This window comes from Notolepis coatsorum (genome assembly GCF_963971535.1).
Source record: "Notolepis coatsorum genome assembly, chromosome: 1".
NCBI lineage: Eukaryota > Metazoa > Chordata > Actinopteri > Aulopiformes > Paralepididae > Notolepis > Notolepis coatsorum.
This window is the reverse complement of record NC_140165.1, coordinates 68,674,670-68,701,725: the sequence shown is the minus strand read 5'-3', so window position 1 is coordinate 68,701,725 and position 27,056 is coordinate 68,674,670. Positions and strand designations below refer to the sequence as shown.

General features: G+C 47.3%; 1 protein-coding gene across 1 annotated transcript in view; it reads right to left on the bottom strand.

Moving 5' to 3' along the window:
- aox5 (aldehyde oxidase 5) overlaps positions 1–27,056 on the bottom strand; it is a gene marked incomplete at both ends in the record, with an annotated part of 234,481 nt that overhangs the window by 82,158 nt on the left and 125,267 nt on the right. Inside the window, 7 exons of the mRNA XM_084324128.1 lie at positions 15,832–16,023; positions 17,592–17,678; positions 18,165–18,252; positions 20,481–20,614; positions 20,805–20,929; positions 25,400–25,496; positions 26,272–26,394. Coding sequence (XP_084180254.1) covers positions 15,832–16,023; positions 17,592–17,678; positions 18,165–18,252; positions 20,481–20,614; positions 20,805–20,929; positions 25,400–25,496; positions 26,272–26,394 — 846 coding nt within the window. The remainder of the gene's footprint in view (positions 1–15,831; positions 16,024–17,591; positions 17,679–18,164; positions 18,253–20,480; positions 20,615–20,804; positions 20,930–25,399; positions 25,497–26,271; positions 26,395–27,056) is intronic.

Genomic DNA, 27,056 nt, shown 5'->3' with positions numbered 1-27,056 from the left:
TCTTTCCCTATTGATTAATGTATATTTGATGGTGGCAGAGCAAAAGCTCTTATTTGCCAGATTTACAGTTAATTTACATGTTAAAGAGAGACTGATTGTATGTTTATAGAGAGACATTTATAAAAACAATTTAATAGTTACAGTTGATATAATTGAATAGTTCAGCCTGCATTTGTTAGATGTGAATGGATACACTGGTTTTGTAAAACCACTGGCTGGCTGCTCTAATGCTGTGAGCATCATAGACTGTTGCTTTACCATACTTGATGGTACAGAAGCTGAAGCACTAGTTTAACAATTTACGTTATGTGCAGAGAAACAAGTTAAAAACAATTTATGCACTTTCAATAAAGCGTTTTAAAAAAACTGTTGGGGGAACGACGACGACTTCGTAACCTAGTTACTTTCAAAGTAACTAAGTTACTCTGATAATCAAGTAATCAGTAAAGTAACTTGGATTACTTTTTAAAGGAGTAATCAGTAATCAGTAATCGGATTACTTTTACAAGTAATCTGTGGCATCACTGGTTGTGATTCCAGATGCTTTCAATGCAATTGGATGTGCTGTTTTTAGCGGTAGACAGTATTTTGTTTCCTCCGCCGTGAAGTAGTGACTGAGGCTATGTTTAGACGAGCGTTTTGGGGTGGAATTCTGAACAGAAACCGCAAAAGTCATCTTGCGGTTTCACTTTTAATTTTGCCAAGCGTTTTGGGGTGGAATTCTCCGACGACGATTGAAAAAATGTATTTTTGACTGTCGAAAACGAAATAAAATACTGCATTCCGCCTGCATTATGAATTTATGATGAGATAGTAACGAAATAGTAATGCACAGCCACTTGGACAAGTAACTGCAATCAGATTACTGGCTTTTAAAGATTAACGCGTTAGATTACTATTTTCGGGGAAAGGTAATCAGATTACAATAACGCGTTACTAAGTATGGCATCACTGCATATGAATGTAAATAACAAGAGCCGCCGCGCTCGCGCCCCGGACTATAGGCAACAGAGGGGCTTCTTGCTCCGCCAGTTTCTGACACAAATGCGTCAAAATTGATTACTAATGTGAAAGATCGGATCGGGAACGATCGGAATCGGTAGATATTTAAAATCACATGATCGGGATCGGATCGGGGGCAAAAAAAGGCGATCGGGACATCCCTATTTATAATGCATGTCACCTTTAATGTTCGGCGGCCCCCTGCCGGGCCATCACGCACTTTGCAGCACTTTGCCCTTGTCTGTCGGCCTAGCGCTGTATTTTTGCAGATCAACCTACACATCGTTGGAAAGCTAAAATGGCCACCGTTCGATTGACATCATACTCAAGCTATTACATGCTTCCAACGTCAGGTTACAAGGCCGAACAACCAACGAGTGTCAGTTTCGGACAAATGACCACGTCCGGTTTCAGCTGGCCGTGAACGGACCAGTCACCTCTGACGGTGAAAATTATTGACCGTTTTTGTAGCCAATGAAATTCTGGAGCTAATGGTATATTACATGAGGGCTGATTCCTACGGTAAAAGGAGAGAAGAAGACGGATAAGTTGTTGTTTTGGAGACCAAATTAACGAGCGGTTGGCCATTTTGGATTAATATTTACCGATACAGACATTACAAAAACATCTGTAAAACACGAATTTTCCGTGGGATTGTTATCGAACTTTGGACCTGTACTGTAGATAAGACTTCAGGCTATGGAACCGTTATGTTTTCCAGGTCCTACCTCTCAACTGGAACTCAAAAACAGGCATCTGGCAACACGTCAACAAACGTGAGTAAACTAAACTTTTATTTCAGTGTGTTCAAACCTCTGTAACTCTATTACATTAGCACTCAGTGATTATTCCTGTTGTGGAAGAAAGTTCAGCATGTTTCCTTTTAAAAGAGACCAGACTCATGCGTGTACTCAAGTGGTTCAAGAATAAATCGCTAATTAATTTGGGTATGCAATCATCAGGCGTTTTATGCAAAATGTCCCCTATGCATAAGGGGTTAACGGTCTAGTTCAGTGATTTTAAACCAGTGATTTCTAAATTAGATACATTTCCATTCCACATACATATTTGTGTCAGCACTCACTTATTCACAACTAGTGAGAAATATTTGTATATACCTCCATGAACAAACATACAACTTGTTTAATCCAGATAAGAGATAAATACAAATGGACAATTCCGTGGGGGAAATTGTGAGTGTAGGTGACGCCTGTGCACCGCCGGGTCAATGGGAAAGGTTTTCAGCCGAGTCCGACGAGCTAAGAAGATACCAAAAGGGGGCGGGACTTAAGCGAAGGAGGTGGTAATGTTAGACTGTGTGTGTGTGTAACTTGGAGGGATACAAGGACTGTATGTATGTGTAACGTCAGGTTATTCTATAACCCTAGTTATATGAGTATAGCGAGCGCTCTGCTCTCTCGGAACTATCCCTTTATCCAGTCTAATATTGAATAATTTTCTCCACATGCACACACCCATCCGCCTGGCCACACCCACATCCGCTCCTCTACATAAGCGGGGTCGTGGCCACACCATCAGCTCCTTCCCAAGTCTTTCACCACCGAATGCGAAGACCACGGGGTCCTCAGTGAGTCAGACCAGAGCGCTCACTATACTCATATAACTAGGGTTATAGAATAACCTGACGTTATATTATCGTATAGCTTACGCTCTGCTCTCTTGGAACACAGGAGCTGAGCAGAGCGGAAGCTCGACAGATGTACCCGCTGAGGCCCCCCACAACCATCAGAACCGGGGAGGAACAGAGCCCCCTGGACCCCCCTAGAGGAGGACGGGACGGAATCGGATCCGACTGTGCGAAGAGGGTTTAGCCCCTCAAACGCACAGGGTGAACAGACCGTGGGACTTACCTTCACACAGAAGGACCCGCGACCACTCAGGCACGCATCCCACATGCCACCAGGGAACGGACGGGAAGCAAAACACCCCCGTCACAGCCCCCAACATCACAGGGTCAAAGGTCAAGAAACCAACCCTGTGGCAAGGCCGTAGCAGCGGAGCGCGGAGGAGAACCCAGCCCCAGGAACAACCGAAAAAGGGGGCCCGGTGAGTTCAACGATGCCGTAGCATCGGGACCCCACCAGACGGTCACTGATGACATCACCCCCCACATCGCCAGCGTATCGGACAGGGCCTAAATCAAGAGTAGGCCCTTCTCCCCTTTGGCACGCTGCCCAGCACTCTAGCTTACTGCACCTGGTATTCCCAGGGGGTCCCCCATCCAAGAACTAACCAGGGCCGAACCTGCTTAGTTTCCAAGATCTGACGAGATCGGGCGTGTCCAGGTTGGCACGGCCGTAAGCCCCAAGAGGCTACGCCCCCACAATACTGTAGGGCCAGATGGCGCGCCGGGGAGACAACCCCCAAAGGGGGTTGATCCCTCAATCCAGGCAACAGGCCAGAACTCGACCTGTGCCTGGAGCACTGCGGACTAGATAGGCGCCTAAGGGGCCTACTGTAAGAACAATACCCGGCGGAAGGGGTGTTCGGTATGCTGTGCACCATGTCATGACCTCAACAAACCCGACCCCTCCAGCGGGGTCGAGGTTCAAGGAGAGGCTGACACAATTGGCAGACGTCATGAAAGATGCTGGGGCACACTCTTGGGCAGACGGGGTCAAGCCCGGCCTCAACCCGAGAGTCGACTCTGCTACCAACACACCGGAGAACCAACCACCTCCCTATGTTTAGTTTAACAGGAGGCGGTTGTTCCCTTAACCCACCAAGAAAACTTAGAAATATAACTGCACGTATACACAGGCTATACAAGCAGTACAATTGTTTCAGTTTTCAAAGGGTTAACCCAGGCCAACAGGTCGACGAGAACGAGTCCGCACCTGCGCCTGGCGGACCGGGACCTACACAGGGATGCCTAGAGGGGTTGACAACAACCACCTCGACAGCCCCCTCCCATCCCTGCCCAGCAGGGGGAGGGAGGGGTGAAACAAATGGAGAAGGACCAAGCCCCCTAACACAGCGCAAGGTACAACACAGTATGGACCAAGCACGTCACTGTTATGGGCAAGTCGTAGTGGCATACATATGACACACACATCCACGACATCAATCACCGCAAAGCCCGGACCGACCCGGCATTTTCCCCCCGGAAAAGCACAAAGTCCTTCGGGGTACCAGAACAGCAGATCTGTGCCCCGGCGGACAACGGGTTAACTGACCTGGTCCGGCACGACCAGAACCAGTCCCGCGTCCTAGTCACGCCGCCATCCCCAGTCCTAAGAGGGGGGTAGGTACGCGTGTCGATCTAAAACATCACAGAGGGCGCCACCAAGATGGACAGAACGTGAATGCGCTGCTCCTGGTGGCCCACCTCATGGGCGTGAGACCCCTCCGCCAATGCAGCACAGAGTCTGTAACCTCACGGATGTCTCCTGGCCCATAGGAAACGCGCCCAGTGACGTATCCCATGGCCGGGGGGAAATCCCGTGACCCACCCATCCTAACATGGAGTGGAACCAGGGAACCTGCGAACTTGCCACCTGAATTTTTTTACACCTTTACCCTAAAGTAAGAATAACACAGACCAAGAGAGGGGCCAAGGGCCTTGGTACAAGGGCTACACATGTAAACTTCTGTAGGCCAACACCTAACCCAGTTGTGGATTCAATGCCACGTGAACACGATACACACAACCCTCTATCACAATAGAAAAGGGCAAAAGTTCACTCTCACTACTGCAAGAGGAACGCCGTTTTTTATGATGAGAGAAGACATAAGTCCCCGATCAAGTGCTGGTCACAGGCCTTGCTAAATCTACATAACAGTGACCAAACAATTTTCAGAGAAATTGCCTCTCTCTAAGCAAGAGCACAACCCCAGCAGAAGCTGAGGGATTTACACCGTATCCCCAAAAATATAGTGAATCAACACACATTTTGTAAACAAAATAATCAGTGACCTCAGCCTAAACTCTGACGAGAATAAGATCTCCATCCTTATCCTGCTAGATCTCAGTGCAGCATTTGATACAATCGATCACGATATTCTAATCGATCGTCTTGAAAACCTTGTCGGTTTCTCAGAACATGTGCTAAGCTGGTTCAAAACATACATCAGAGGGAGGAAATTCTATGTTAGACTAGGAGAGCACATGTCTGATATATACGACAACAACTATGGAGTTGCACAAGGGAGTTGCTTAGGTCCTTTACTCTTCTCCCTTTACATGTTACCGCTGGGTGATATCATCAGAGAACATAATGTAGATTTCCATAGCTATGCGGATGATACACAACTGTACATATCTGCTGAACCAAATGATACAGCGATTAGCTCCATTACAGACTGCTTACTGGCAATAAATAAATGGATGAGTAAGGACTTCCTGAAACTAAATGAGAACAAAACTGAAATTCTAATTATCGGCCCCAAAACTAAAAAAGAAACGTTAATAAAGAACCTAGGAGGACTAACCCCTTGGATCAAATCTGAGGTCACTAGTCTCGGGGTTATCATAGATTCAGAACTGAACTTCAATTCTCATATTAGCAAAGTAACGAAAACATTGTTCTTCCATCTCAGAAATATAGCAAAAGTATGACCATTTATTAATCAGAACGATGCTGAGAAGCTAATTCATGCATTCATATCTAGCCGGTTAGACAACTGTAATGCACTTTTCACAGGTCTCCCTAAGAAAACCACAGAGAGGCTTCAGCTAATCCAAAACTCTGCAGCCCGACTGCTAATTAGAACCAAAAGGAGAGAGCACATTAGTCCAGTCTTAGCTGCTTTACACTGGCTTCCTGTAACATTTAGAATTTACTTTAAGGTCCTTCTCTGTCACGCCCTCGGTCCTAATGGACCGGTCATTGGACTTGCAGCACCACTCATGAACATTACACCACTGCATTTGTGTTTATCTATGTTTATTAATTTGTTATCTGTTGTGCTCACTTGTTTGTTGTCTGTGTATCTGTTGTGCCCCATTGTCTAGTCTAGTGTATTCTCCCCCTGTTTGTATCTATGTGTTATTTAGTCTGCTCATGTTTCAGTATGTTACCCCAGGCTGTTCAGTCTTTCCCACACAGCTGGGTCTTGTTTCCAATCACCCTCATGTGTCAATTAGTCTGTGTATATTAGTGTTGTTTGCCCTGCCCTCCTGTGCTCGGTCATTGTTCATGTTACCCTCATCATGTGTGCTGTCAACCTTTTGTTTTTCCGTTTTTATCAGTGAGTCAGTTTTGTATTGTTTGCCACGTTAAAGTAAAGTGCTTATTACTTTCATCCACAACTCGTGCTTCATCTATTTTCATCCTGCACTACCTCTCCTCGTGTTAAATCTGCATACCGGGTTCTACTTCTCTCTACCATCGACATGCCAGCGAAACGCTCCAGGAATCGTAACAGAATGACCGAGCCACACCTGAACCCGGCAGAAAGGAGAGACGGAGCGAGCTTCGCGCTCGGGATCCTGGGCGCTTCGGTCCTGCGTGCCGACCAGGCGACCGCTCGGGATCTGGCACCATGGGACGCAGTGACCAGACCAGCGGCGCCGATGACAACAGGTGCTTGCGCCGCGGTCACTGCTGTGCTGGATCCCTGGGTGGGGAGTCGCCTGGTCCGCAGGGGAGCGTCAGGGAAGGGGCGCGGATCCCGACGCCACAGCCCCAGGGGAGGGGGTTCCCAGGACGGCAGGTCTTCCTCGCCGACCTGGTCGAGGTCTCCGCCGCCCTGGGGGGTTCCGGAGGACGAGATACCACCATGGCAGACCTGGAGGACGACGCCGAATTCCGCTGCCGGAGGGACCCCGGTTGGGGGTCCTGCACCGCGTCCTGCCGCCAGGGAGCCTCCGGTTCGGGGTTCGGCGGTGGGTCTCGCCGCAGAGGAGACCCCAGCCCCAGGTCCTACTCCGGAGCCGTTGCCTTTACCCTCCATCCTTCCCTGCTCCAGCCCTCCTCGTCAGTCCCCTCCCCCTGACCCAGTTCCCAGGAGCCCCGTTCCTCGACCCCCCTTCCTCCCCCCGCACCTCTGCGCCGACGCTGCTACCCTCCCTCCCACCCTTCCCGTTCCCGGGGGGCCTGCTAGGCCGAGCCCCGTCCCTCGTCCACCCTTCCTCCCTCCGCACCTTTTCGCCGGTGCTGCTCCCACCCTTCCCGTTCCCGGGGGGGCTGCTAGGTCGCCTGGGAGTCGACCTTTGAGGGCGGGGTACTGTCACGCCCCCGGTCCTAATGGACCGGTCATTGGACTTGCAGCACCACTCATGAACATTACACCACTGCATTTGTGTTTATCTATGTTTATTAATTTGTTATCTGTTGTGCTCACTTGTTTGTTGTCTGTGTATCTGTTGTGCCCCATTGTCTAGTATAGTGTATTGTCCCCCTGTTTGTATCTATGTGTTATTTAGTCTCCTCATGTTTCAGTATGTTACCCCAGGCTGTTCAGTCTTTCCCACACAGCTGGGTCTTGTTTCCAATCACCCTCATGTGTCAATTAGTCTGTGTATATTAGTGTTGTTTGCCCTGCCCTCCTGTGCTCGGTCATTGTTCATGTTACCCTCATCCTGTGTGCTGTCAACCTTTTGTTTTTCCGTTTTTATCAGTGAGTCAGTTTTGTATTGTTTGCCACGTTAAAGTAAAGTGCTTATTACTTTCATCCACGACTCGTGCTTCATCTATTTTCATCCTGCACTACCTCTCCTCGTGTTAAATCTGCATACCGGGTTCTACTTCTCTCTACCATCGACATGCCAGCGAAACGCTCCAGGAATCGTAACACTTCTCCTTACATACAAAGCTCTAAATGGACAGGGACCTAGCTACATCACCAACACTCTAATAAATTACACGCCAGCAAGAACACTGCGATCATCAGCTGCTGGACTACTAGAGGCTCCCAGAAACAGTCAAAAGAGGATTGGTAATGCAGCCTTTATCAACTATGCCCCAAAACTGTGGAACAAACTACCCCAAAACATCAGGGAAGCCAACTCGCTAGACATCTTCAAAAGACAGCTTAAAACCTATCTCTTTGCTCAGGCATTTCAATGACTTACCTGCACTATTCTTACCCTGCCTACTTTTCTATGCTAATTTTATCTTATTTTACACTGCCTATCAAATTCATGTGTCGGTTATATGACTATTTTTAAACTGAATCATTTTAAACAATTTTTCACACTTTTTACTGTAACCTTGCTATTTACATTTTTTACTGTTGTTGTATGTCCGTTCTATTTTATCATTTTTAGACTATTTTTAAACTTAATCATTTTAAACTACTTTATTATTTGTATTACTGAATAGAGAGCCTATTAGGATGCTAGATCCTAATGTGAAACACTGTGATTTACCATACCCTGCTATGCTCACCCATGCCTGTATTTTTACTGTTGTGAAGCACTTTGAACTGCAACCTCTGTATGAAAAGTGCTATACAAATAAAGTTATTATTATTATTATTATTATATTTGAGGGGGGGGGGGGGGCAAACAGGGGAATAATTTCACCCACCCCTCACCACCTCACCCCTGATACGACGCCAAATGTGTAGAGTAAAAGCTTTACTCATGCACGCCAGCCACAGCTGAAAACCTTGTTTGAAAACAGGTTTCCCACAGCTCTGCTTATGTGTGAAAAAACTTGCCACTTGTTATTTTCATCATTACCCTCAAGTAAAGAATAACAAGCTAAGAGAGGGACTCAGCCCTCGATCATATGCCACTATGCACAGCATTGTAGGGTAACACCCAGCCAGTTGTGGGCTCAGCCACGTTGTCTAAACGTTACATGAACACACACAACTTCTCATCATACAACAAAAACCCAGTTAATTTTTACTCACGTAAAAAACAACGCTGTTCTTAGGTAGAGAGAAGACATAAGCCTTGGCCAACGCTAACCTAAGCTATACAAAGCGACCAAGACAATTTTCACACCACACGTCGTATCTCCAAATGTAGTGAAGTAACATTATGTTTTGTTAAACAAAGACATTGTTATTAACAAAAAACATTCTGGAGGGGGAGGAAGGAAGAGTGGGGTAATGTCCAATGGACACCTTACCTGCACCAACGAACGCAGGACGAAAGGCCGTAACACAGGTTGGTCCACCACGTTGACGAAGGCCTCTCGCTGGCAAGGCCAGAAGCAATGGCCGGAGCCTTGCTCCGGCGTGACGCCCCCCTCCTGCAGCCGGTCATGGCGAAGGCCCGACGACATCTTCTGCCAAAGATGACGTCGTAGTCAGAGTGCCAGGGCCCGCTATTCTCACGGCTAGCGCCAATGGTTGTAGCACAAGCTAAACAGCTAACTCTAGGCTAACTGATAGCATCAAGCTAACGTTTCCAGCCGAGCGCAGCCGGCAGCTAACGTCGTAGCTAAACAGCTAACTGGCTAACAGTTAGTTCATACCTAGCTAGCCACTAGCTAACGCAGAAGCAAGCTAAGCGGCTACTACTGAAAGCTGTACAATGTGAGAAAAGCAATACAGGCCAACACTTCAGACAGCCGCTGTCTTTTCCTCTTCTTATCCGAAGAAAAAAGGGAAAAAGGCAACACACGCCCCTCTTTAGAACGGTGTTTACCAGACACAGCGGTGTCGGCAGCAAGCCCCTCATTGTACGTGGGCTGCAGCCGACCTGAGCTCGGGGATATTCTCATAATGAACACCAAGCTCACCTCCCTCGCGCCGGGTGTTTTTCATCTTGAAAAGCGGGGCCAGCGCGGCGGCAGAGGGTATCCGTTTGTCCAGAGACCCGGGGAATTGAACCGCAGATTCGGAATCACGGTCCCAGGAAAACAAAGCTACGACTTCACTGAGGAGGAGCTAATGTTATCGTGGGGCATCAGACTAGAACCCCCTCCACGGCGCTAAGGGGCAGCGAAAAGGATTCTAGCCCGGAGCCGACCTTCGTAAGCTGTGCAGTTGACCCCCCACAACTGACACACCTGGCGCCCGCGTCGCAAAAAACATCACCCGCCCAGAGAGGCCGTCAGCCCCCACCAGTGTTCATTTTGGCAGCTATTTTCAACTGAGTTTTAGTCTTAGTCATGTGTCAAGTGCTCTTTTTTCATTTTCATCATATTTAGTCATCTTCATTTATTTTTCGTTTAGTCAGTTTTAGTCAACTAAATGTCTGAGCATTTTAGTCTTAGTCAGTTTTTAGCGGCTCTGTTGTGATTTTTAATGCACAATAAATATTCAACATTCTCTTTTGAGACTCCGCCTCAGACTCTTATCATTTGGCACTAAAAGCTAAACATTGTCACCGGTATGGCTGTCCGCAACATGTCATTAATTGTGTGCGAGAGGTCGATCAGTTAGCCACATTAGCGTGAGCTAGGTTAGCCACTAGTTAACGTGAGCTAGATGGAAATACAAACAATGTAACGTTACTGGTGAAAAAGTGATTTACCTTGGAATACTCCTTTGCCAACTTGCTGTACTTTGCTTGCAGGTCTGCAGCTGGATTATGAATAGTCCCAACTTTAGCCAAGGTAACATTAAGCTAAAACTAGCTTTTCAAATAGCTCTTCAGCTAATGCTAATAACAGAGCTCGCCGTCACACTGCTCTGACTCGGGACGATGGCATTAAGAAAAGTTATAATTATTTTGTCTCGTCTTGTTTTAGTCAACAATATCAACATACATGAAGAGAAATTTCGTCCTGGTTTTTGTAAATTACATTTTTGTGTCCTCAGTTGTGGTCAATGATATTTAATAAACTATTTAGTCTTGTTAGCGTCACACGGTCTTCAATAACGTGACGTCACGTCTCGTTGTCGTCATGAAAAAAACCTTCGTTGACCAACATATTTCGTCATCATTTTAGTTGACAAAATGAACACTGGCCCCCACACAGCCGACCGCCTCCCAAGCATAGTGTCCAGCTGCAGAGCCGGAGGCAATGCCGGCTGGGATTGCTCAGCGATGCGCGCCCCTAATGCGAAGCGCCGGTGGAGGTCAGAATGATCATCATCTTCTAGACACTCCGGTGGCGAAGACATTATCGCTGTATTTCCTCGAAAAATTTTGAGAGAGAAAACAGAGATATAAGGTCAACGCAGCTCCTCTTCTCCAATAACTATTTCGGTCACTAAACTAAAGTGGTGTATACAGGCACTTTACGTGGTGAAAATAGGGAAGGAGCTGATGGTGTGGCCACGACCCCGCTTATGTAGAGGAGCGGATGTGGGTGTGGCCAGGCGGATGGGTGTGTGCATGTGGAGAAAATTATTCAATATTAGACTGGATAAAGGGATAGTTCCGAGAGAGCAGAGCGTAAGTTCAAGTTCAAGTTCAAGTTTCTTTAATAGTTGTCATACAGAAGTACAGAATACTTTTGTACAAAATGCTTCTTACTGTTGCGCTCCAGAGACTGTGCATGACAAGATAAGTATGAAATAAAAACATAGTAAAAATTAGAAGAAAAAAAAGAGGTCACAGTGTTCAGTTTAGACATATGTACAATGTTCGTAGACGTAGTTACCATACAATATACAATACTGTGCAGTGTACTAATATACAATACTATATAGTGCAAGGCATAAATGGACGAGGTGCAGTTTAGGTACAATTCACAGTAGGTGTACGAGTTGTAGTGCAAATCCTTTATCAATAAATATAAAGTGTAAGTGTGTTTGTGTGATCTAAAGTGTGGAGAGTGGGTGCTGCAGTGTGTTGTTTGTTTGAGTGAGTGTGTGTGTGCGTGTGGGTGTGTGTGCTGTGTGCATTTGATGGTTGTTGCATAGTGATTATTGTTCGTTTAGCGATTATTGTTCGTTTAGCAGCCTGATGGCCTGGGGATAGAAGCTCCTTCTGAGTCTTTCTGTGCTCGCCATAAGACTCCGGTATCGCTTGCCTGACGGCAGCAGTTCAAAGAGGCAGTTGTTCGGGTGGCTCGAGTCCTTAATAATTCTCTTAGCCTTCCCCTTGCACCGCTTGTTGTAAATGTTCTGGAGGGTGGGAAGCCCCCCTCTAATTGTGCGTTCGGCTGAACGTGTCACTCTTTGTAGTCTGCTACGGTCTTGTGCAGTGCTATTCCCAAACCAGGAGGTGATGTTGCCGGTCAGGATGCTCTCTATTGTACATGAGTAGAAGTTCCTAAGGATCTTCTGACTGACTTGGAACTTCCTTAGGCGCCTGAGGAAGTAGAGGCGTTGTCGTGCCTTCTTCACAACACTGTCAATGTGTGTGGTCCATGTCAAGTCCTCGGATATGTGGGCTCCGAGGTACTTGAAACTGTTCACTCTCTCAACTGGTGCCCCGTCGATGCTGAGGGGGCTGTAGTCCTATACGATAATAATAATAATAATAATAATAATATAACTAGGAGGGATATGAGGACTGTGTGTAACTAGGAGGGATATGAGGACTATGTGTAACTAGGAGGGATATGAGGACTGTGTGTAACTAGGAGGGATAGGAGGACTGTGTGTAACTAGGAGGGATATGAGGACTGTGTGTAACTAGGAGGGATATGCGGAGTGTGTGTAACTAGGAGGGATATGAGGACTGTGTGTAACTAGGAGGGATATGAGGACTGTCTAACTAGGAGGGATATGAGGACGGTGTGTAACTAGGAGGGATATGAGGACTGTGTGTAACTAGGAGGGATATGCAGAGTGTGTGTAACTAGGAGGGATATGAGGACTGTGTGTAACTAGGAGGGATATGAGGACTGTGTGTAACTAGGAGGGATATGAGGACTGTGTGTAACTAGGAGGGATATACGGAGTGTGTGTAATTAGGAGGGATATGAGGACTGTGTGTAACTAGGATGGATATGAGGACTGTGTGTAACTAGGAGGGATAGGCGAAAATACATTTCATAAATTTCAATTGCCTCGTGTACATTGACAATAAAGTAATGTCCCTCTCTCTTTCACCTGCTCTGGGGGAAGGCCTCTCTCTCTCACCTGCTCTGGGGGAAGGCCTCTCTCTCTCACCTGCTCTGGGGGAAAGTCTCTCTCTCTCACCTGCTCTGGGGGAAGGCCTCTCTCTCACCTGCTCTGGGGGAAGGCCTCTCTCTCTCACCTGCTCTGGGAGAAGGTCTCTCTCTCTCACCTGCTCTGGGGGAAGGCCTCTCTCTCACCTGCTCTGGGGGAAGGCCTCTCTCTCACCTGCTCTGGGGGAAGGCCTCTCTCTCACCTGCTCTGGGGGAAGGCCTCTCTCTCACCTGCTCTGGGGGAAGGCCTCTCTCTCTCACCTGCTCTGGGAGAAGGTCTCTCTCTCACCTGCTCTGGGGGAAGGCCTCTCTCTCTCACCTGCTCTGGGGGAAGGTCTCTCTCTCTCACCTGCTCTGGGGGAAGGCCTTTCTCTCACCTGCTCTGGGGGAAGGCCTCTCTCTCTCACCTGCTCTGGGGGAAGGCCTCTCTCTCACCTGCTCTGGGGGAAGGCCTCTCTCTGACCTGCTCTGGGGGAAGGCCTCTCTCTCACCTGCTCTGGGAGAAGGCCTCTCTCTCACCTGCTCTCTCTCACCTGCTCTGGGGGAAGGTCTCTCTCTCTCACCTGCTCTGGGGGAAGGCCTCTCTCTCACCTGCTCTCTCTCACCTGCTCTGGGGGAAGGCCTCTCTCTCTCACCTGCTCTGGGGGAAGGCCTCTCTCTCACCTGCTCTGGGGGAAGGTCTCTCTCTCACCTGCTCTGGAGGAAGGTCTCTCTCTCTCTCACCTGCTCTGGGAGAAGGCCTCTCTCTCACCTGCTCTGGGGGAAGGCCTCTCTCTCACCTGCTCTGGGGGAAGGCCTCTCTCTCTCACCTGCTCTGGGAGAAGGCCTCTCTCTCACACCTGCTCTGGGAGAAGGCCTCTCTCTCACCTGCTCTGGGGGAAGGCCTCTCTCTCACCTGCTCTGGGGGAAGGCCTCTCTCTCTCACCTGCTCTGGGAGAAGGCCTCTCTCTCACACCTGCTCTGGGGGAAGGCCTCTCTCTCTCACCTGCTCTGGGGGAAGGCCTCTCTCTCACCTGCTCTGGGGGAAGGTCTCTCTCTCACCTGCTCTGGAGGAAGGTCTCTCTCTCTCTCACCTGCTCTGGGAGAAGGCCTCTCTCTCACCTGCTCTGGGGGAAGGTCTCTCTCTCACACCTGCTCTGGGAGAAGGTCTCTCTCTCACCTGCTCTGGGGGAAGGCCTCTCTCTCTCACCTGCTCTGGGGGAAGGCCTCTCTCTCACCTGCTCTGGGGGAAGGCCTCTCTCTCTCACCTGCTCTGGGGGAAGGCCTCTCTCTCACCTGCTCTGGGGGAAGGTCTCTCTCTCTCACCTGCTCTGGGGGAAGGTCTCTCTCTCACCTGCTCTGGGGGAAGGCCTCTCTCTCACCTGCTCTGGGGGAAGGTCTCTCTCTCACACCTGCTCTGGGAGAAGGTCTCTCTCTCACCTGCTCTGGGAGAAGGCCTCTCTCTCACCTGCTCTGGGGGAAGGCCTCTCTCTCTCACCTGCTCTGGGAGAAGGCCTCTCTCTCACCTGCTCTGGGAGAAGGCCTCTCTCTCTCACCTGCTCTGGGGGAAGGTCTCTCTCTCACCTGCTCTGGGAGAAGGCCTCTCTCTCACCTGCTCTGGGAGAAGGCCTCTCTCTCACCTGCTCTGGGGGAAGGCCTCTCTCTCTCACCTGCTCTGGGAGAAGGCCTCTCTCTCACCTGCTCTGGGGGAAGGTCTCTCTCTCACCTGCTCTGGGGGAAGGCCTCTCTCTCACCTGCTCTGGGGGAAGGCCTCTCTCTCTCACCTGCTCTGGGAGAAGGCCTCTCTCTCACCTGCTCTGGGGGAAGGTCTCTCTCTCACCTGCTCTGGGGGAAGGTATCTCTCTCACCTGCTCTGGGGGAAGGTCTCTCTCTCACCTGCTCTGGGGGAAGGTCTCTCTCTCACCTGCTCTGGGGGAAGGCCTCTCTCTCACCTGCTCTGGGGGAAGGCCTCTCTCTCTCACCTGCTCTGGGGGAAGGCCTCTCTCTCACCTGCTCTGGGGGAAGGTCTCTCTCTCACCTGCTCTGGGGGAAGGTCTCTCTCTCACCTGCTCTGGGGGAAGGCCTCTCTCTCACCTGCTCTGGGGGAAGGCCTCTCTCTCTCACCTGCTCTGGGGGAAGGCCTCTCTCTCACCTGCTCTGGGGGAAGGTCTCTCTCTCACCTGCTCTGGGGGAAGGCCTCTCTCTCACCTGCTCTGGGAGAAGGCCTCTCTCTCACCTGCTCTGGGGGAAGGTCTCTCTCTCACCTGCTCTGGGGGAAGGCCTCTCTCTCTCACCTGCTCTGGGGGAAGGCCTCTCTCTCTCACCTGCTCTGGGGGAATGTCTCTCTCACCTGCTCTGGGGGAAGGCCTCTCTCTCACCTGCTCTGGGGGAAGGTCTCTCTCTCACACCTGCTCTGGGAGAAGGTCTCTCTCTCACCTGCTCTGGGAGAAGGCCTCTCTCTCACCTGCTCTGGGGGAAGGCCTCTCTCTCACCTGCTCTGGGGGAAGGTCTCTCTCTCACCTGCTCTGGGGGAAGGTCTCTCTCTCTCACCTGCTCTGGGAGAAGGCCTCTCTCTCACCTGCTCTGGGGGAAGGCCTCTCTCTCACCTGCTCTGGGGGAAGGCCTCTCTCTCTCACCTGTTCTGGGAGAAGGCCTCTCTCTCACCTGCTCTGGGGGAAGGCCTCTCTCTCACCTGCTCTGGGGGAAGGTCTCTCTCTCTCACCTGCTCTGGGAGAAGGCCTCTCTCTCACCTGCTCTGGGGGAAGGCCTCTCTCTCACCTGCTCTGGGGGAAGGCCTCTCTCTCTCACCTGCTCTGGGAGAAGGCCTCTCTCTCACCTGCTCTGGGGGAAGGCCTCTCTCTCACCTGCTCTGGGGGAAGGTCTCTCTCTCACCTGCTCTGGGGGAAGGCCTCTCTCTCACCTGCTCTGGGGGAAGGCCACAGCGCACGGCCACCTCGTGCAGCGCCGCCTCGATCACCGTCAGCCCCTGCGGGCCCCCGAAGCCCCGGAATGCGGTGTAGGAGGGCAGGTAGGTCTTGCACACCAGGCCGTGGCCGCGCAGGTTGGGGATCTTGTAGGCGTTGTCCATGTGGAGCAGGGCCTTCTCCATGATCTGAGGACACAGTGGCGTGGGTTCTCACAGTTAACCCGTTCACTGCCACATGGCAGCAGGTTAACCCTTTCACTGTGACACTACAGAAGGTTAACCCTTTACTATCACACTACAGACGGTTAACCGTATTTCTGTATATTTTTGGCTGGATAGTTGTATATTTAAGATTTTAGAATGTATATACATTTTATTCTTTATTCTATTTTATTCTTATTATATCCTATTGACTACCTAAATGTTTATTGTTGTTCAATGTGAGCGATCTGTAGTGCCGAATGTCCCTCTGGATTATTAAAGGATTTCTTAGACTACATTCAGACTGCAGGCAAAAGTGGCCTGAATCAGATTTTTTTGCTCATACTGTTTGTGATCAGACACAATTATACAGGCACATACAACAAAATACTTCAGGATCTCAATAGATGGTCGAGCCTCCCCAACTCGCTAGAAGCCTGAGCATCGATAATAAAAATGAACGTACTACCCAGAATAAACTTTGTTAGCTCAATGCGCCGCCTGGTTTGATCCCGAAATTGCTGTGGCGTGGCGTGCCTTAGAGGAAGCAACAGTCTATCCACAAAGACTACAAGATATAGTATACTCCAACAACTCGATTAGAAAATGTAATTTACTATTTGGTCCTATCATCTCCCATGTGATTCAAACATGGCGTAACGCACAGATGTCTTGTACTATCAAGTGCCCATGGCACCTCGACTTTCATATTTCATAACCAACAATTACTTGTTGGGCATAAACCCATTAACAACCCTCAGTGGGAAAGGACCTAAGAGATTTGTATGACCTTCCCGGCGCAGCATTACTTTTATTTGCAGCTGAGGGCGGCGCTCAGGGCGCATGGGGCTCCGTGGGCTCAGCCGCTGCATCCACACCCCTTTTTTTTAACTCATCGGAGACAGAACAACCTCAAGGGGCTTTGTTTCAGATTTCTATACACTCTTACTCAAGTCCACATACAATAATCATTAGATATAGTTTGGCGAGAGGACATTCCAGAACTGGACCCTGAGTTTGATTGGGAAAATGTCTGGACTAATAGCACATTGGCTTAATCACCAACAAATACATTTTAATTATATTCATAGGAGGTATCTCACACCTAGGAAACTGTGTGCGATGGGTTTGGTGGCTTACTCCCGGTGCACCCTGAGTATTGTATCGGAGTATTAAAGAGGCATGATGCTCTGACTCACTGGGGCGCTGGAATCGGGGTCCTCAGGGTGGGGACCGTAGAGGTCGGGACGAGGGTGGATGGGGGCTCGGGATATTTCACTGTTCTTCATTCTATATTATTTATACTACCTTATTAATTAATTTAATTTGATTTAATTTAATTGTCTTGTCGTTATTGTAATTATTGTTGTTTAAGTCCTGTCCTGTGATGTCTTGTGTATTATTATTGTTACTGTATTGTGTTGTGTTTTGTTACATGTGAACATTTAAAATGTTTAATAAAAATGTGATCACAAAAGAAAAATAATTATTTGCAAATACTATTTGATGCTGGTCTGGTGTAAAAGGGTACACCTTGTTTTCTTCAATCTTACAAATGATGACTCATCCAGGGTGCATCCCCCGTTGCTGTAGTAAACAACGTCTGCTGCCACGATGGTGCCGTCGTCGTTGTATCCGACCTAGAGAGAGAACAGTACATCTTTAGCTATACTCCCTCGGCATGAGGTCACATTCCAGCTGCTGATATAAAAACTGGTGGTAAAGAACACGCTGAATTAATATTTCATCTGTAATAATAACTAAGGCTGTCAAAGTTAACACAATATTAACGCGTTAACACAATTCCTTTAACGCCACCATTTTTTTAGCGCACGATTAACGTTAAAAGATTATAAATAATGTGTGCATCACTCTGTTTTGAATTTTATGCAAATTTCAAATGCATGAGGCCGGGTCATCCTTTTGTGTTAAATGGCTGCATAAAGCAAGCATTTGTTGACTCTCGTGTTTATAAGAGTATTAAAACTTGAAAAATATCCGTTGTACGGTACATTTAGAACAAAACAAATAAATGCAAGTTAACTATGGACAATCATGCGATTAATCAGATTAAATATTTTAATCGATTGACAGCCTTAATAATAACATAGGACACCGTGTCGGACCTTGTACTTTCCGAGGAAGGGGTGTCGTCCGCTGGTGATCAGCATGTCGTCGCCGCGCTCCAGGGAGCAGCGCACGGCCCGTCCGGTCCTGAGGAGGAGAACCTGGTTAGTGTTCTGCAGACACCAGACTGTCCTGATGAGGAGAACCTGGTTAGTGTTCTGCAGACACCAGACTGATGAGGAGAACCTGGTTATTGTTCTGCAGACAACAGACTGTCCTGAGGAGGAGAACCTGGTTAGTGTTCTGCAGACAACAGACTGTCCTGAGGAGGAGAACCTGGTTAGTGTTCTGCAGACAACAGACTGTCCTGATGAGGAGAACCTGGTTAGTGTTCTGCAGACACCAGACTGTCCTGATGAGGAGAACCTGGTTAGTGTTCTGCAGACACCAGACTGAGGAGGAGAACCTGGTTAGAGTTCTGCAGACACCAGACTGAGGAGGAGAACCTGGTTAGAGTTCTGCAGACAACAGACTGATGAGGAGAACCTGGTTAGAGTTCTGCAGACACCAGACTGAGGAGGAGAACCTGGTTAGTGTTCTGCAGACAACAGACTGATGAGGAGAACCTGGTTAGAGTTCTGCAGACAACAGACTGAGGAGGAGAACCTGGTTAGTGTTCTGCAGACACCAGACTGAGGAGGAGAACCTGGTTAGTGTTCTGCAGACACCAGACTGAGGAGGAGAACCTGGTTAGAGTTCTGCAGACACCAGACTGAGGAGGAGAACCTGGTTAGTGTTCTGCAGACACCAGACTGAGGAGGAGAACCTGGTTAGTGTTCTGCAGACAACAGACTGAGGAGGAGAACCTGGTTAGAGTTCTGCAGACAACAGACTGAGGAGGAGAACCTGGTTAGAGTTCTGCAGACAACAGACTGATGAGGAGAACCTGGTTAGTGTTCTGCAGACACCAGACTGAGGAGGAGAACCTGGTTAGTGTTCTGCAGACAACAGACTGAGGAGGAGAACCTGGTTAGAGTTCTGCAGACACCAGACTGAGGAGGAGAACCTGGTTAGAGTTCTGCAGACAACAGACTGAGGAGGAGGATAACCTGGTTAGTGTTCTGCAGACAACAGACTGAGGAGGAGAACCTGGTTAGAGTTCTGCAGACAACAGACTGTCCTGAGGAGGAGAACCTGGTTAGAGTTCTGCAGACAACAGACTGAGGAGGAGAACCTGGTTAGAGTTCTGCAGACAACAGACTGAGGAGGAGAACCTGGTTAGAGTTCTGCAGACAACCGACTGATGAGGAGAACCTGGTTAGAGTTCTGCAGACAACAGACTGATGAGGAGAACCTGGTTAGAGTTCTGCAGACACCAGACTGATGAGGAGAACCTGGTTAGTGTTCTGCAGACACCAGACTGATGAGGAGAACCTGGTTAGTGTTTTGCAGACAACAGACTGATGAGGAGGAGAACCTGGTTAGAGTTCTGCAGACAACAGACTGATGAGAGGTGTAACTGTGTGTAGTTGTACGTGTGTGAAGTGTGTGGCCTTCTGGCCAACCCTCCCAGGCTTAAATAAAGGTCGTCAGAAAGAATCGGTTGCATCCTTTCACTGTGTCTCCTATGTCAAACTCCGCCCAACAGTTGTGATTGGAGGATCAAGAAAAGAGGGTGGGGTTTAAGATGAGTCCATTTAACAGGCGGAACATTTATTATATCTTATTTTAAATGCAACTGACATAATTTTACAACTTCCATATTCACGCTTAAAGGAACATGCCAACTTTTGGGGAAATTAGCTTATTTGCCATCTACCCTGGAGTTAGACAAGCAGATACATACCCTGTTCTTCTCTGTGCATGCATTAGGCTTAGGGAACAGCAGCACCTTTAGCCTAGCTTAGCGTCATTCACTGGAAGTAGGTGTGCCAGTGTAGCCTAGTTCCCTCAAAAGGTTTCATCACCTCAAAAGCCCTGTTGCTTTTTGAAAAACTGGGCTTTTGAGGTGAAGAAATCACTGCACCCAGGCAGCAGTGGTTCGACAAAAAAGATTCAGAGTATATATCTGCTTAGAAAACTAAAATGTCTAAATGTTTTGTATTTCGTGACTGTTGGGAACTAGACTACACTGGCACACCTACTTCCAGTGAATGACGCTAAGCTAGGCTAACGGCGCGGCTGTTCCCTAAGCCTAATGCATGCACAGAGAAGAACAGGGTATGTATCTGCTCGTCTAACTCCAGGGTAGATGGCAAATAAGCTAATTTCCCAAAAAGTTGGCGTGTTCCTTTAACTTTTCTAATATAAAAAAAAAACATAAATATCTTGGGGGGAAATAAATATATTCAGAATGTTGTGAAGAATGTTCTTACTTGCATGCAGCGACAGCAGTTATAGCGGAGAGGCTGGCGATCTTCATCACTTTGCCTCCGAACCCGCCACCCAGCCGCTTGACATGACAGGTGATCTTGTTGGAGTCAGTACCCAATGTGATGGCCACCACCTCCTAGTGGAATCATTTAAATGTTTATAATACATCCACAGAGCGTTTAGAAAGGTGCGGAATAAAGGTATTGCTTTCCCCACAAAAAAAAGGCCAACATCTTCGCCAAACTTTAGATGTTCAGATAAGTCATGGATAGTAGGTTGATGGGAGAAATCTATTTACAGAGTGCACCTTTAAACGCCTCTCTAACCTGGGTATAGGCAGCGTGCTGGCTGGCCACAAACAGGTCCATCTCTCCGTGCTCTCCCTTGGGGACGGCTATCACCCCCTGGGTCTCCATGTAGAAATGCTCCTGGCCTCCCATCTGGATCTCACCTGTTCCCCAACAATACACCAAACATCAAATCCCACAAGAAACAGTGAATCTATATTAAAAAAATCATTAAAAGTGCTATAGATAAAAATGTTTATGTAGAGCAATCTTTTTAACCCTTAAGCCCGATCGGTACCGGGCCGAGATTTATTTCACGTCATAAATAGATCAATACAGTCCGTATTAACCCTTTTACTGCCACACGACAGAAGGTTAACCTTTTACTATCACACAACTGACGGCGATGCTCCATCATTAGCATCATTAGCTCCGCGGTTGTGTGATAGTAAAGGGCTAACCTTCTGTATTGTCACAGTGAAAGGGTTAACCTTCTGTCGTGTGGCAGTGAAAGGGTTAAGTAATGTTGCGTTTCTTTTTCAAATGTAGCCAAGAGTAAAGACCCTAACCCTATCAAAACAGCAGTCAAAGTGTATATTTTCTCTGCGCATTGCATCAGAAAACGGATGATTTAGAAATTACGCCGTCATGAAATTGTTGTAGTCCCTTTGACCATGCGGTTTTCCCCAAATGCATATGGATTTGGTGGTCAATCAAATCATCATCTAAATCATATATTTCAATCCTCTTGGAGAAATTAAAGGTGCTGTACATGTTTTTCTTTTTGTTAAAAATAAGTAGTCTACATGTTAAAATAATAGCTCTACATTCTGACAGCCATCACTGATATAGAGTGTTAGTGTTGGTCAGTAACATGGGTCTCCCAGTCCCTGGCCTCCTCACTGCAAAAATTGTCTGACAAAAATAAGAAATATAAATAAGTAAAAAGATATCTAGGGTTCTCTCTCCTGATTGGATAAAGTGGTACCAGGATACCAGAAAATTTATTTTATGTTTACTGCAGAGTGGAGGGACTGGGAGACCCATGTTACTGACCAGACACTCTATATCAGTGATGGCTGTTTACTGCAGAGTGGAGGGACTGAGAGACCCATGTTACTGACCAGACACTCTATATCAGTGATGACTGTTTACTGCAGAGTGGAGGGACTGGGAGACCCATGTTACTGACCAGACACTCTATATCAGTGATGTCTGTTTACTGCAGAGTGGAGGGACTGGGAGACCCATGTTACTGACCAAACACTCTATATCAGTGATGGCTGTTTACTGCAGAGTGGAGGGACTGGGAAACCCATGTTACTGACCAGACACTCTATATCAGTGATGATGGTGAGAGACCAGGCAACTGCACCTCCTCATCCATCACCCTCAACATAGGGGCCCCCCAGGGCTGTGTTCTGAGTCCCCTCCTCTACTCCCTGTACACACACGACTGTGTGGCTCAGCGGAGTAGCAATACAATCATCAAATTTGCTGACGACACAGTGGTGGTGGGCCTGATCTCTGCCAACGACGAGAGGGCCTACCTGGAAGAGGTCAAGGTCCTGGCGGGATGGTGCCAGGAAAACAGCCTCTCCCTGAACGTCAGCAAAACAAAGGAGATGATTGTGGACTTCAGGAGGTCGGGGGTCAAGGACTACAGCCCCCTCAGCATCGACGGGGCACCGGTTGAGAGAGTCAACAGCTTTAAGTACCTCAGAGCCTACATATCCGAGGACTTGACATGGACCACACACATTGACAGTGTTGTGAAGAAGGCACGACAACGCCTCTACTTCCTCAGGCGCCTAAGGAAGTTCCAAGTCAGTCAGAAGATCCTTAAGAACTTCTACTCATGTACAATAGAGAGCATCCTGACTGGCAACATCACCTCCTGGTTTGGGAATAGCACTGCACAAGACCGAAGCAGACTACAAAGAGTGACACGTTCAGCCGAACGCACAATTGGAGGGGGGCTCCCCACCCTCCAGAACATTTACAACAAGCGTTGCAGGGGCAAGGCTAAGAGAATCATTAAAGACTCCAGTCACCCGAACAACTGCCTCTTTGAACTGCTGCGGTCAGGCAAGCGATACCGGAGTCTCAAGGCGAGCACAGAAAGACTCAGAAGAAGCTTCTATCCCCAGGCCATCAGGCTGCTAAACGAACAATGAACACTACACAACAACAACCATCAAACGCACATAGCACACACATCCACACATCCACACGCACACACTCACTTTAAACAAACACACTGTAGCACCCACTCCACACACTTTATAGCACACATTCACTTTAAACAAACACACTGTAGCACCCACTCCCCACACTTTATATTTATTGATGAAGGATTGCACTACAACTCGTACACCTTACTGTAAATTGTACCTAAATTGTACCTCATCCCATTTCTGCTTTGCACTATATAGTACTGTACATTAGTACACTGCATAGTATTGTATATTATATGGTAACTCAGTTACGTCTATTCTGCATCGAACATTGTACATATGTCTATACTGAACACTGTGACCTCATTTTCTACTTCTAAATTACATGCTATACTATGTTATTTGATACTATCTTGTCTAGCACAGTCTCTGGAGCGTAACAGTAAGAAGCATTTTGTATGAAAGTATTCTGTACTTCTGAATGACAACTATTAAATAAACTTGAAACTTGAAACTTGAAACTTGACTGTTTACTGCAGAGTGGAGGGACTGGGAAACCCATGTTACTGACCAAACATTCTATATCAGTGATGGCTGTTTACTGCAGAGTGGAGGGACTGGGAGACCCATGTTACTGACCAGACACTCTATATCAGTGATGACTGTTTACTGCAGAGTGGAGGGACTGGGAGACCCATGTTACTGACCAAACATTCTATATCAGTGATGTCTGTTTCAGGGGCGGATTTAGGATTGTAGGAGATCCGGGGCTTCCCCCCCCTTTTTTTTTTTTTTTTTTTTTTTTTTTTAATGTTTTTTTTTTTTTTTTTTTTTTTTTTTGTATTATTTTTTTTAGTTTTTGGGCAGGCAAGGGGTGGTTTGGAGGGGGTCCGGCACAACCCCCTCCACGACAGATTTTTTTTGAATTTAATGAACCTGTACGTGCAATTTCCTGCAATATAGAGCCTTCAATCTTGACCAATAAAGCTGCTCTTTTCACTATAAAACTCAGTTAACCATAACGTAGTTATGGTTAGATTTATATATTGGGGGGGGATATATCATATTTTTCATATAATCAAAAAGTGGTGGAGCAAGATCATACCTTTGCTCCCCCAAGTTCAATAGTGGGAGAGCAGAGATGCTCCGAATGCTCTTATGGCCAGGCGTCTATGATTCACTGATACAAAGTAAAATAGTGCAGTGCAATAAAATAGTTAGTCAAATAGAATAAAATAATGCAATAGTGCATTGCAATAAAATAGTTATCATCGTATTTTTTCGGGAGGCCGGTAAGGAGTGCATTACAGTAGTCGAGTTGGCTTGAGATAAAGGCATGGATCTGGTTTTCAGCGTCCTTTTGATTTATAAATGGCCGTACTTTAGCTATGTTTCTAAGGTGGAAGAATTAAGTTTTTGTCAACTTGTTGATTGTGATTTAAAGCTTAGGTCTGAGTCTACCATAACACCAAGACTTAACTCACTCAAATACAGTTAGCAGCTGGATAGACCACAGATGGAAATTAGCTTCTGCTAAATCTGGTGCAAACATATTTTCATGTAACAATGATTTTTTTTTTTTTTTTAATAGATTCGGGGCTTTTCAGAATACATCCGGGGCTTGAGCCCAGGTAGCCACCCCCTAGCTCCGCCCCTGGTCTGTTTACTGCAGAGTGTAGGGACTGGGAGACCCATGTTACTGACCAGACACTCTATATCAGTGATGTTTACTGCAGAGTGGAGGGACTGTGAAACCCATGTTACTGACCAAACATTCTATATCAGTGATGTCTGTTTACTGCAGAGTGGAGGGACTGGGAGACCCATGTTACTGACCAGACACACTATATCAGTGATGTTTACTGCAGAGTGGAGGGACTGGGAGACCCATGTTACTGACCAGACACACTATATCAGTGATGGCTGTCTGAATGTAGAGCGATTTAACACTTTATCTTAACAAGAAATACCACTTGCAGCACCTTTTAAGGTGTCATAGCAGAGTGGGGGGAGGTGGGACGGGAGGTACAGGCAGGAAAGATAATAATAAACAATATTAATAGTAATGGAGTAGGACATAGTAATAATAATGGAATGGTAGAATTTAATCAGTAATAATAATCATAATAACAGTATACATATCGTGGTAGCACACTGCACCAGAGACAATGCAGTTTTTTTTTTATTGAGACAAAAACAGTTCTCAAGTTCTCCAGCCGTTAGCTGTCCAACTATTGGCAGCAGTCCGTGCCCACGGTTGTTGACCTGATGACTACTGGCACAAAGGCCTGGCCGAGGCGGTTTGTGGTGCTCAGAATACAGCGGCTGCATTGGCAAACATAGCAGGTTGCCACTATGAGAAGCACTGAAGGAACACTAACAGTGATTAGCCAATGATTAGGTAGCTAGAAATCAAAGTACCAGGTAGGCTACTGGAGATGAATAAAGTAAAATGACCTTCCAGGATGTGCTCCGCAGTCTCGAAAGCCTGGTCTACGTCCCCTCTCTCTAGCTTCCTCTTTGGCTCAAAGAAAGACTGGTGCTCAATGGCTTCCTGCAACGAGACCAGATGATGTAAGCAAGTCGTCTTGGGAAGAAAAGCTGTGGTTATCCTTGAATCAGAACAGATACTGTTCTCAGCTGGCATTGTACAAATAAGCACTAATCAACTCATGTTTATTAACTTGGTATGGTGATGTCTGGAGATATTACTCATCAATTCTGTTCTATCTTTGAGCAGTGCCCCCCCTGAGTGTGCTTTGTTCTGTGAATGTGGTACTTGTTGTATTCAGTTATAGTTATAGTGAGATCAATAAAATACTACCTTTAGCTGGTCCCTAGCTGCAATATGCTATGTCATGCTAGCTACATCACGGCTGTCTCCCAAGTGCCCCCTCCAGGGCTAAATGGTTCACTTCATCAAAACTTCTGGTATGTACAGTAAGCCTCCGTGGACGTTTTGGACCCATTTCAACAACTTCAAAGTGAGTGTTTGAGAAATAAGTCGCTTGGATCTTATGTTTAGGTAATATAGTGTCTGTGTAAGTAAAATGAAGTGACATATCAGCAATAAATAGCTACATTAGAGAAAGTAGTGATAATTGATGGCCAATTGATTGGTTGATCCTGGGCTCAGTATTGTAAAGTAAAGTAGGTAGTAGTTTGGTAAAGTTGTAGAGTAATTTCCTCAACACTGACTACTACTACTACTACTACTACTACTACTACTACTACTACTACTACTACTACTACTACTACTACTACTACTACTACTACTACTACTACTACTACTACTACTACTACTACTACTGTATAATGCAAGTATATACCTCTATGGTAAAAAAGACAGGATGGAGGTCTTGGTAGGCGACCTGGACCTTCTGGGCTGCTCTGCTGGCTTGTTCTCTGGTCTCCGCCACCACTGCACCGATGATCTGACCCACACACATCACCTGGAGACACACATCAACATGACCTCATACTGCACAGACCGTATACAGACAGACACATCAGTAAATAAATACAATATTATTGATGATACACAAACAAGTAGTACAGCTGACAGGAATGTTCCTAGCACCTACAGTATTGATGTTTGGTAAACAATGATATAAAGATACAGTAGTATACTGTTGCACATATTGTGAGATGTCATGGATGAGAATGTTTTGGTTCAAGCAACATTGGTACTAGGGCTGTTAATGGTCCCTAGGAACACCATTCGACTATGAAAAGGCTCAAATTAGGGCGGCTGAGTGGCGCAGTGGGCAAGGCGCTCGCCAGTAACGTAGGAGACGCTGGTATCGAGCCCAGCTCTCGGCGTTGCTACCGGCTTGGCTGGCTGTCATACTAACACAATTGGCAGTGTTAGAGGGTGGGAAAGCCGGTGGGTGGGGATTGGACGTTGTGGACAGCGACTCCTACAGGTCGGTTGGGTGACGCCGGTGCGGCGGAAACAGGAAGTAGCGGGGGCAGCGTGAGCCTCCCACGCGTTACTCCTCGCCACTGAGAGATCGAGCTGTCTGGTGAAAAGATGCGACGGTTGCCTCCTCGTGTACCGGAGGGGACACGTGATGCAAGGCTTCTATCCTCACTACAGCCGACCAGTGGGAGG